The sequence below is a fragment of the Lolium perenne genome, chromosome 5 (assembly GCF_019359855.2).
Source record: "Lolium perenne isolate Kyuss_39 chromosome 5, Kyuss_2.0, whole genome shotgun sequence".
Taxonomy (NCBI): domain Eukaryota; kingdom Viridiplantae; phylum Streptophyta; class Magnoliopsida; order Poales; family Poaceae; genus Lolium; species Lolium perenne.
In genome coordinates, this window is record NC_067248.2 from 134,924,284 (window position 1) to 134,936,630 (window position 12,347).

The 12,347-nt window shown below is 45.1% G+C and overlaps 1 protein-coding gene and 1 long non-coding RNA gene across 7 annotated transcripts in view; one reads left to right on the plus strand and one right to left on the minus strand.

Annotated features, from left to right (window-relative positions):
* Positions 1-8,193, plus strand: part of LOC127299976 (uncharacterized) — a 48,366-nt gene extending 40,173 nt beyond the window's left edge. For all 6 annotated transcript variants that reach the window (XR_007850814.2, XR_011745021.1, XR_011745022.1 and 3 more), the window contains 3 exons: positions 6,848-6,952; positions 7,332-7,382; positions 8,085-8,193. This is a non-coding gene — a long non-coding RNA (uncharacterized lncRNA). The remainder of the gene's footprint in view (positions 1-6,847; positions 6,953-7,331; positions 7,383-8,084) is intronic.
* A 698-nt stretch (positions 8,194-8,891) lies between these two features.
* LOC127303592 (tRNA-uridine aminocarboxypropyltransferase A-like) lies at positions 8,892-9,567 on the minus strand. The gene has a single exon (XM_051334305.1). It carries the CDS (start codon positions 9,552-9,554, stop codon positions 8,892-8,894), a length of 663 nt encoding a protein of 220 aa, XP_051190265.1. The 5' UTR covers positions 9,555-9,567.
* Positions 9,568-12,347: the final 2,780 nt, after the last annotated feature.

Consider the following 12,347-nt stretch of genomic DNA (forward strand, 5'->3'; position numbering starts at 1 on the left):
ATTTTCTGGTGCCGTTACTACTACTCATATACATTCATACCACTTGTATTTCACTATCTCTTCGCCGAACTAGCGCACCTATACATCTGACAAGTGTATTAGGTGTGTTGGGGACACAAGAGACTTCTTGCTTTGTGGTTGCAGGGTTGCTTGAGAGGGATATCTTTGACCTCTTCCTCCCTGAGTTCGATAAACCTTGGGTGATCCACTTAAGGGAAACTTGCTGCTGTTCTACAAACCTCTGCTCTTGGAGGCCCAACACTGTCTACAAGAATAGAAGCACCCGTAGACATCAATCCCGCCAAGATCAAAACTGTTATGGAATGGCAAGCCCCAACCACCCAAACCGAGGTCCGCGCTTTTCTTGGATTAGCCGGATATTACCGCAAATTTGTAGAAGGCTTTTCGAGCATCGCTCGACCAATGACCCAACTGTTGAAGAAGGACAAGAAGTTTGAGTGGACTGACAAATGTGAAGAGAGCTTTCAACAGCTCAAGAGTAGACTGACAACAATCCCAATCCTGATCATGCCAGACATCACCAAGCCCTTTGACGTATATTGCGACACCTCCAAGACTGGTCTTGGATGTGTGCTTATGCAAGAAGGCAAAGTTGTATCCTACCTTTCAAGACAACTGAAGCAACATGAACAGAACTACCCAACCCATGACCTCGAGCTTGCAGCCGTGGTCCTAGCCTTGAAAGTTTGGCGTCATTACCTCATGGGTAATCGATGCGAGATCTACTCCGACCACAAAAGCCTGAAATATATCTTCACCCAGAAGGAGCTAAACATGAGACAACGCCGATGGATCGAATTGATCAAGGATTACGACATGGAGATTCACTACCACCCCGGAAAGGCCAATGTGGTAGCGGATGCTTTGAGTCGACTGCCGTGTCAGTTGAACTCCATGATCGCAACCGAGAAGCCCAGCCTGTACCAAGAGTTTGAACAGTTCAGATTAGAACTTGTTAGTGAAGGATTCCTAGCCAGCATAGAACTGCAACCCACCTTGGTTAGCCAGATCAAGGAAGCCCAGAAGGACAACGCTAGCATCGACGGAATCAAGAAACATATAGCCGCAGGAAAAGCCCCTGGATTCACCGTAGATGAAGCCGGAGTTCTTTGGTACAAAGAATGCCTCTGCGTACCATCGGACTCAGACTTGAAGCAAGTCATCCTGCAAGAAGCCCATGACACCCATTATTCAATCCACCCCGGAGGTACCAAGATGTATCAAGACCTGAAGGAGCAATTCTGGTGGCATGGAATGAAGAGAGAAATCGGCAGCTACATCGCCAAGTGTGACATCTGTCAGAGAGTCAAAGCGGAGCATCAACGACCCGCAGGACTGCTACAACTACTGCAGATTCCAAAATGGAAATGGGACTCCGTAGGAGTGGACTTTATCACCGGACTGCCCAAATCCAGCAAAGGCAATGATTCAATATGGGTAGTGGTCGATAGATTGACCAAAGTCGCCCATTTCATCGCCGTCAAGACCACATACCAAGGCCCAAAGTTAGCAGAACTGTACATCTCCAGAATAGTCGCCCTGCACGGAACCCCGAAGTCGATAGTGTCAGATAGAGGATCACAGTTCACCTCGAGATTCTGGCAGAAAGTGCATGAAGGACTAGGAACCCGTCTGAATTTCAGCACCGCCTATCACCCTCAGACCGACGGACAGACTGAGATACTCAACCAGATATTGGAGGACATGCTGAGAGCATGTGTACTGGAATATGGATCCAAGTGGGAAGACTGCTTACCTTACGCAGAATTCTCTTACAACAACATCTATCAAGCTAGCCTGCAGATGGCCCCCTTTGAAGCCTTGTACGGAAGGAAGTGCCGTACCCCCCTGAACTGGTCGGAAGTCGGAGAAAGCCAAGTGTTTGGCCCAGATGTTCTTCGTGAAGCCGAAGAGAAAGTGCACAAGATTCGCGAGTACCTCAAGACGGCGCAATCAAGACAGAAGAGCTACGCCGACAAGAGACGTCGGGAGATGACCTTCGAGATCAGAGACTTCGTCTATCTCAAGGTATCCCCCTTGAAAGGAATGCAGAGATTCCAGCTGAAAGGAAAGCTCGCACCCCGATATGTCGGACCCTTCAAAGTTCTCAGCCGCCGAGGCGAAGTATCTTATCAACTGGAGCTACCCGAAGAGATGTCGGCTGTACACGATGTGTTTCATATCTCACTCCTCCGGAAGTGCCTTGAAGTCCCTGAGAAGACCGAAGTGTTCAAGAACATCGATCACCGATCGGTGGATATCAACAAGGACCTGACATACCGCGAAGTGCCAATTCTCATCCTGGAGGAAGCTTACCGAACCACCCGTACCCGAAGCATCAAGTTTCTGAAGATACAATGGAGCAATCATACTGCAGATGAAGCCACCTGGGAGCGCGAAGACTTCATGAAGGAGTACCCAGATATCTTTAGTACCTAACTTTCTTTTCGATCTCGGGACGAGATCTTTTGTAAGGGGGAAGGGTTTGTAACATCCCAAATTTCAATAAAAAGAAAGTTAGAAGAATTCCAGAGAGCAAAATTTCAAACCAACAAAAACTTTTTAAATTGCATATAGTGCCCTGCATAGGACTTGTGCATTTGAGTGATATGCCATGATGATTGTTATTGTGTGTATGTGCTATAATCTAAAACCCTAATGTGATCATGAGGAGATCACTAACCAAATAAATCAAAAAGAGAAAGAAAATCAAATAAAAGAAAAACCCTAAAACCCTCAAATATGGCCTATGCCATTTTTATAAATTTTGACCCTAGACCAATTTGGTCTTCAACATTAGTTGAACAATGTTACTAAACACTTATTACAACTTTTGGAATCAAAGAAACACAAATCAAATGAATTTCAAATTCAATTTTGGCTCACATATGATAATGGTCAAATCTGCCAATTATAGTTTGATCACTACTTTAAGCCCCCGCAATTCAATTTTTTCAATCTAAACCTTGCTAACTCTTTGCACCTCATCCAAGACAACATCAAGGTGAACACTTTTTTGTAAAGATCACCATGCCAAATTCTTTCTAGATCAAATGCTATGCTCATCCAAAGTTGCAACATTTTATTAAGTGGAACAATCTCACACTTAGCCAAATTTGCAATTCTTTGAATTTAACAATTCCACCACCACCTCTCATCATCTCTGGTCATTTATAACTCAACTAAACCCACACAATTCAAATCTTGCAACCTTTTAACTCAACTGATTTTGGAAAAAATTCACCAATTTGCAAATATGGAACTATGCAACACTATTTGAAATAGTGATCTACCTCAAACCCTACTACCCTCTCTCACTCTAACTTGTCCCCTGGCTCCCTCTCTCACCAACACAAGCATAGTGACCCTAAGAAGAACCCTAGGGAGACCACCACATGGCCATTACAGCACCATGCCGGCCATGTCGAGCTCCCCCTCTCCTCCTTCACTCACCACCTTGGCCCTGGTGTCAAACGTCGCCACCGTGCTCCTCTACCTCAACTAGCACCGACCACCTCACCGTAGACGATGTAGCCTCGCCGGAGATCGCGCACCACGGTCGCCGCCAGATGCCGCTCGCGTCGCGCATGGACACGCACTGGACACGCGTCGTTCCACTCGCTCGCACTCGCCCTGGCCCTGCTTGCTAGACGTTGAGCACCGCCGTGACACCACGACGCCACCAGACATGCTCACGACCAGACCCTGGACCGCCGCCGCTGGAGACGGAGAAGAAAATCCCGTAAGCGCCGCCCGACGACACGGAAGCAATGCATCGCCCACAGACGCCGCCCGACCGTGTCGTTGCTACCTACAGCTTCGCCTGGACGAGGAGAACGCAGCCGCACCGTTGCCTAGCCCAACACCTCGCCGGAATCGCCGCGCCCATGTCGACCACCACACTGCCCCGCACCACCTGCTCGCCTCTATAAATAGAGCGTTCCCTGGAAGCAATGGAGCACACCATCTCGTTCCCCATCCTCCACTTCCTCTCCTCAACCCCTTAGCCACCTCGATCGTCGCCGGAGCAAGGCCAATCGCAAGCTCGGAGCCGCGAAAGCCCTGGAGCAATCGCCGTTGATCCAGGCCACCTCGAGCTCTGCCACTGCTACCAGCCGCTTCGCCGTCGTCCACATCTACCTCGAGCACACTGCCAAACCTTGCTGGAGCCTCGGTGAGCCCTCCAACCCCCTAGGCTCGCCGCGCCAGTGGCTCGATCTCGTCGGAGAAGACGACGACGGTGAGCCATTGGATCGCCTTCTAATCCAACGCGCCGCGTCGCTCGTACCGATTCGGTGTTTATAAGTCGCTGACGAGTGGCCCCCACTCTGTCAGGCGGCCCACTCGCACGAGTTGCGCTGCTGGTCCGTTTTTCCCTTTTTCAAACCATTTCGGCCCAACTCCGTTTCCCGCCAGCCCATTTATTCAAATCCAGTTTAATTCAAATCCATTTAAATTCAATACTGGCTCCAACTTTGAAAATCCATAGAATCTGTTTGGCTTGGCCAAATTTAACAAATTTTATATTGTTGGAAAGCTACTAAAAAGATCTACAATATGCCACTGGTCCCATCTCAAAATTTGTTGTAATTAATCTGACAAAAAGATGAAGGCAGGGACTTTTCCCTATTCAAATAATTATTAAAAATCAACCAAAATAGATATTAAGTTAATTCCAACTCCAATAGCTCACATTTGACTTACAATAATTGTTTATGCAAGAAAATGGTGTGGTCACTTTGCATGATTATGCCCTAGTTTAATTAATGGACAATATGGCTAGTTTATCTAAGTGATATTGTCCAAAACTATTATGCAAATCATATGAAGTATTTTACTTCATTTAAATCTTGTCTCAAATGAATTCATGTGATGTTTGGACCCCTGGACAAACTCTCTTATATGAATTACTTGGAGATTTAAATCATTAGTAGAAGTATTAAATGGTATGAGGTGGTTTACCTCATTTAAATCATTTTCTCAAATGATGATAATTAATGTTTGACTTAGGTAAATATAAGTCCATGTATGAGTGTTTAAGAAATTAAATCTTAAGAAGATTTCAATGAGAGGAAATTATTTCTCAAGAACCCTATGCAAACTATCATTTACATATTAAATAAAAGGAAGTTATTTCTCCTCAAGCAACACAACCAATGCACCCTAATTAGATTAATTGTGTGCTTAGAATAGTTTGTGTGATTATATGTGATGTATGGAATAGCCATTGAATTAGTTGAGTGATTATACTCGTATTTAAATTTAGACGCTAGCACCGGAGAATACCCGGAAGAAGAAGGTTGCTACCAAGAGGAGGAGGAGGAGAACTTTGAGAACTACCAAGGCAAGCTAATAATCTTGCAAAGTGCAAAGCCCCTTTGGGGCAAGGCACCATTATTCTTATCTTTTCTTATCATAAGCCTATCCCAAGTTTCTACCTTATAAGTTTTACTTGTTGTTCTCCAAGAGTTACTTTTATAGTTAACTTTGGTCTAAGTTAAAGATGGTTACTAGAGTAGTAAAGTTACTCTCAATCTAGCAAAGCAAGATAGCACCCATCATGATTTAGAGCTAGTGCTAATGAATTAAAACTTGACTACTCTAGATGGAAACAATGTGACTTGAACTGAATTTGAAACCTTGGAATGATGAAGCATTCCATTGAATGATTTTTTAAGGTGAATATGACCAAGAGAGGATGGTGATTTTTGATAAAAATGGTATTTGTTTGAATACGATACCTTTCCAATATTGAGTACCCCCACAATACCTGATTATGGGTAGGGCTTAACTGGAAGTTTATGCATCTTAGTATGGGTTCCCTCTGAACACACACATCATAGGGGTTATGCTTGAGGCTGCCTCCGTTGTTGAGAAATGATGTGAATTGAGGTGAATTGTACGGCCAAGCCCTGTGCAGTTCCCAGGTTGACAGTTGGTCTTCACTGGGAGGCCAAGCTCATGGGAAGAGGTGCTCATACTAGGATTTGTAAGTGAAAGATTATGGTTGATGATCCGCGTACTGTGTTACGATGATTCGGGGTAATCCCGACGGATGAAATCAAATGTTGTGGCACAAGTGTGCAACCTCTGCAGAGTGTCAATCTATTCGAATAGCCGCGTCCACGGTTACGGACGGTTGGAAAGGCCATACAGTTTCCGATGTCAAATTCTTGAAAATGATGTGGAAGTGAAATGGGTGAAATGAAATGACTTGTGGTGAATTGAATTGAAATCACCGCTTGAATAGTGGGAATGACACTAATGTTCCCACTTGAGTTGGTTAGCACTTAATAAGCTTTTCTTAAATACTTGTGAATTAAAATTGGCTTTATGCAAATAAACTAGAGCTTAGCAAACCCTACTAGAAATGTCTAGCACTTACATTAGTATTAGTTTGCGAGTACTTGAAGTACTCACGGCTTTGTCCCTGGCTATTCAAATGGCCAGAGTATGAAGATGAACAAGGAGATGACCAGCAGGACGTCTACGACAACTAGGAGTCTTCCGACGTCAAGCGTTGGCATGTGGATTAGAGAGTCCTTGTATCTTACGCTCACACTATGAACTTGTGTTTGTTCGTTGATTAATAGATCAACTATTTGTGTAATATGGATCATGTGATTCCAATTTGTAAGACATTATGGTTTGTAATAAATGATGACTGTGATACTTAACTATTATGCTTCGCAACAACAATATTCCTGGGATTGTGATGTATGACATAATAGGCATCCGGACTTAAAAAATCCGGGTGTTGACACGTGGTGTGCTCAGGATTCTGCTCTTCTAATGATGTGGTTTTGTATATGCTTGGTGCTCGCAGTTGACGGAGAAAAAGCTGGCAACTTCATGCGGGAGATAAAGGTGCAGAAGCTCGTCCTTGACATCTCCGTCGGGGAGTCAAGATCGCCTCAGCCGTGCGCCGATGGTATAAATATGACTATCTATTTATCCTAATTCTCTCCTGGTTGAGCTCGCGCTTGTCGGATTCAGATTACTTTCGTCGAGATATATTAGTATGTTTGCTGTTAGCTTTGGTGATGCTGGGATGAGCAGCGAGTGTTCTACTTCACTTGTAGCATTCTAGTTAATCTGGAACAACGTACAAAGTCTTTTCCCTGTTTGTCTTGGTCCTTTACGTCTCCTAACAAATCAAATAGATTATTTAGCTCAGTAGATATGTTACATGGCGATATAGTTTGATCAACTAGTTCTTTTTTTCTTGGTAGCACACAACACACTCTGTTCTGAAATTCCTCTCATTTTCTCTCTGATCTAATCTCTCGCTCTCTCTCTCTCAATTACAGTAACCATGCAGGATACGCGATTTGGTGGTGCTACTTTTCCCAAGACTTGAGGTTATTTTCCTCCCCAAATTCTATTCCTTTAGGACTGAGAATGTGGATGCTTATGCTTGTAGCAATGTTTGAACATGGAATTTTCCCTTCTAAATTATGCACGTTGTGGTTTTAGTACACAGAAATCTGTTAGTACTGGTTATGATGTTGAACCATGACCCTGGATCTTTTCCCTTGTTGGTAATATTTAGTATATTTTCAAACCTTGATATTGGACCTTATATTCTTCATTTAGTTCCACCAGTTCATGTTCTTGCTCGATATAAAAAGGAGCTTAAAACAAAGCTTCTTTAGAGAAGGAAACCCCGGAAGTTAGAATAGCCAATGAGAGGAAAACAAGTGAATGCCAATTATGTATGTGCCTCTTACTAGCCTATATGTGAGTTTCTTCCTACACCTGATGCTGCTACGTTGTTTTTTTATCTAGAATGGCTTATTAAGTTGTTGCAAAATTTCTGGTACTCAAAGATATAAATGAGAACAAAAAACACATCAGTTTCATAGAAGATTTTTTCAGAAATGGTTGGCATTCACGCTGCAGCAACAGCCTGTCAGCTTTCTAGACATAAGACATGGAGTTAATAATTATGCTGCTAACCTTGTACAGCATGCTGCACATTAAATCTATTATTTTCTTTGCAATTGGAATGGAGGTCCTTGAGGTCCTTCATTTCTTGTCACATCCCTTTTCTTAATTGACAGGACGTGAAGGTTTTACGGTAGCTCCACGTCAAGGTTTGATGACATGTGAAGCCTACTTATCAAAAAAGTATCAGAGCTTTGGTTGTACTGTACGATACATGATGTAATATGTAATACTGATCCTGTGTAATAGACTGATTCTGGCCGTATATCAAGCGTAAATTTGATTTATGCCTGGTCTGATAATTATTATTTTTATTTATATACTTTAAAAACATGAAATCTGCATTCTCGAAAACAACAACGAATCTGGAATCTGAGGAACATGACAAAACCTGACATGTGATATGTGGTGCCTGAACTGATTTGGTGTGGGTTTGGCATCCGATGCTGATAAAGTAATACTGCTTTTTTGTTGATCTGCTCTTGGTGCCTGAACTGTAGTATTTCTCTTCCAGGTTCCTTCACCGTGTTCACTTTTCCAAACTGCCCCAAAAGAGACTTACCTATTAGGGCACCTCTCCAAAATGCCCCAAAAAGTAGACACCTACAGGGGCACTTCTCCAAAATGCCCCAAAAAGTAGCCACCTACAGGGGCACTTCTCCAAAATGCCCCAAAAAGTAGCCACGCCTCAATAGGTGTATATCTATAGGGGCACTTCTCCAAACTGCCCCAATAGATGCATACCTATAGAGGCACTTCTCCAAATTGCCCTAGTTGGTGGTCACTTATTGGGACACTTCTCCAAACTGCCCCAATAGATAAACCATTTGAGGCATTTTAGACAAAGTGCCTCTAATGGAGGGTATTTAGGGGCACTTTAAAAACTGCCCCAGGCAGAAGTGCCCCTAAATCCCTACCATGTACTAGTGCATCGTCCCCTCGATCTCCGCGCCCCTTCCCTCCGGCTCCAGCAGGCGCAGCGCCCTTGCGGCTGCCTCCATTGTGCTCATGCAGCCCTTATGCGGCTCCTTCTTGACCACTAGCTCCGACTCGAACATGCTGTCCCCGTCGACGCCGCTGTCGACGGGCAGGGAGACGGGGACGACGAAGGAGGAGAGGAACGGGAGGCTGGCGGTGTGCATCTCCTTGGCCTGCTGCCAGGTGCCATCGAGGAGGAGGAGGGTGGGATTGGCGCGAGCGGAGGGAGGCGTGGACCGGCACCAGGAGGCGAGGTCGGCGGCGGCGGGTGAGGGGAAGAGGAGGAGGACGGGGTTTGGGGAGGGAGTACTGGAAAGGAGCGGGGTGGAGGAAGGGCGGAGGCGGCGGCCGGGGAGGAGGTGGAGGTTGGCGAGGCAGCGGGCGAGGAGGGGGAGGGTGGAGAGCGGGTTGCGGCGGAGGGCGTGGGGGTGGTGGAGGACGACGACGGTGGCGGATGTGCGGAGCGGGGACGGCGGCAGGTGCGGGCAGAGGCAGACGCGGGACGGGCGGCCGCAGCCGGCGTGGCAGACGGCGCGGCCAGTTAGGGTCTGCGTGTCGCCGGCGTCCTCGTTGGAAACGGAGGAGGAGAGTGGTAAGTCCAAATCCATCTTGTGATTTTTGTCCATGGTTACTCGCTGAAGACAGGGTATATCAGGGGCCGTGGCCCATTCATCCTAGTTTAGCCCATCAATCAAAATGTCAAAATTGGTACTTGAGGAGCGTGCGATTTTGGACGAATGAACAGGAAATCGTTAAAAAAAAAATGCAATGGTCTAGATTGGCTTGCTCTTTTATTTTTCAACAAGAAGGAGCTTGCCATAAAATTTTAATATGTATTTATCGACGGAGAATTCCTCAAGTTTTAATCACCTAAAAAAGTGTAACCATTGCACATTTAACATTTTTGTCGGAAAATTGCAAGTGGAGTGAGTTGCACCTTTCTCTGGACCACATTTGCACTTTTATCGAATGACTGAGATAAATCTCAGTCGACTAAGATCTCACGAGGAGCTAAAAGTTTAAGTATTTTATTTTCCCGAATTAGATATCACTATTGTAATTATATCTGAACTAACAAACTAAATAAAGACGAAGGATTACTTTGAAATGTTTAAAATTAAAAGTGCAAGAAAGTAAATATGCAAGAAAGCAAATGCTCTTTTGAGAGAAAATTCAATCCTTTATGCAGCAAGAGGACTAACTTAGATGTGTACTTATGTGGGACGAACTTCCTAAGGACGGCATAGACTTCAGACATAAATATTTTTAAAATAGTATGGCGAGCATCTTGTTAAGTTTTAATCTTTTTGGACGGAGCCTAAAATAGTTGTGTCTACAAGCATAAGAAAACACACCCCTAATGATTAGTCCCTAAGCCATATACATGAGCCAACTAGGGCTTCATGAAGGAGATCTTTTACGGTACAATTTACTAGTCCTATGAACAAGTAGTATTTTGAATAAGTTATATGATAAGAAAATCAAGATATAGATTTAGGTTGATCTGATACCATCTAAGCGCAATTGTGCCAAATCAGAATTTGATATATCGATGCTACTCACCAAGCATGTATGTGAACCGATTGAGTCTATGAAGCGTGGACAAAAAGAAATAGGACCATATTTTGGGCGCATGTTTTTTTTTGTACTGAGACTCAGTTCAGCAAAAGATGTTGAATTTTTTCACGCATGAATTTACTATTACTACTTTTCAGTAGATAATCCAAGGCTGCATCTAAAATTAAGCATACCCGCTTTGAAAAAAAATCAGGGTATTTCATTTAAATTTTAGATTACTTTTATTTGAATTAAAAAATACAGATATCAGAAATGTTTTTCGCAATTACCAAAACTTTAGCAATTTTGGTGGGTACAAAAATTTATCTATACAAAATATTTTACCTTGATCCTAATAGCATACCAGCCGCGCCCCCAACCATGTATCGCGGGAGCACCACACATAAGCCATTGTCGACGCCACATTGTTTACCTGAATGCGGGCCAGCTATGTCATTGGCACAGAGCTGGACATCCTAATTTAATGTCGGCTAACCGCCTATTAACAGCGAAGGTTTACCAAACAGTGGAAGGTGAGTCATCTTATCATCGTTGCGGTTTACCATGCGGCGATGTTAATGCGCGTCGCTAGTGCCTCACGTACCTTCAGCATATAAATAGGCTCCACCACACTCCCTCTCACTCACATTCACAAATCACAAAGCATACTACCTCACACACTCAAATTAATGGCGCAAACACTAGCTAGGCCGACGATGTCTCTTGGTGGTAATGGAAACCGTCGTCGTAACGATGTCGCGGCGCGCAGCGAAAGGTTTCAACCCTCAATTTGACGGTAGAAGAGGTGTGGGCTCTCTACCACTGATACGTCTCCAACGTATCTATAATTTCTTATGTTCCATGCTAGTTTTATGACAATACCTACATGTTTTATTCATACTTTATATCGTTTTGATGCATTTTCCGGCACTAACCTAATAACGAGATGCCGAAGTGCCAGTTCCTGTTTTCTGCTGTTTTTGGTTTCATAAATCCTACAAAGGAAATATTCTCGGAATTGGACGAAATCAACGCCCAGGGTCTTATATTTCACGGAAGCTTCCAGAGAGCCAGAGAGGGACCAGAGGGGAGCCCTGGGGGCCCCACCCCACCTGGCGGCGCGGCCAAGGGGGGGCGCGCCCCCCTATGGTGTGGCTCCACCATGACCCCTCCGAGGCTGCCCTTCCGCCTACTTAAAGCCTCCGTCGCGAAAACCCTAAAAGAATAAGCCACGATACGAGAAAAGTTCCAGAGCCGCCGCCATCGCGAAGCCAAGATTCGGGGGGACAGAAGTCTCTGTTCCGGCACGCCGCCGGGACGGGGAATTGCCCCCGGAAGGCATCTCCATCGACACCACCACCATCTTCATCGCCATTATTGTCTCCTATGATGAGGAGGGAGTAGTTCTCCCCCGAGGCTAAGGGCTGTACCGGTAGCTATGTGGTTCATCTCTCTCTCCCATGTGATCTTTATGTGATCATGAGCTTTGTATCACTATTAACGGATGAAGCCTGGTGACCGGGTGTATACGTGAGCACGCGCCCAGCAGTCGACATGTGTCTAACGGTGTTTGTTTCCCCGTGAGGTGATGTGCTACTGAAAAGTTGTTCGTCCGCATCCTCGCGCATGGAAAAAACAGGAGACAGCACATATCTCATCAACACTAGCATCCTTGATGCAGAGCAGATGCACGCCGCTCTCCAGCACACCGCTCCAGCACATCGTCGGAAACAGGGCACGCCTTGATGCAGAGCTTGCGCAGCGAAGCGCACTTGGTGGCGACGCACGAGATCTCGGCGTCCCCAAACGTGTCAGACCCGCACAGCGCGAGCCGCTCGAGAGCG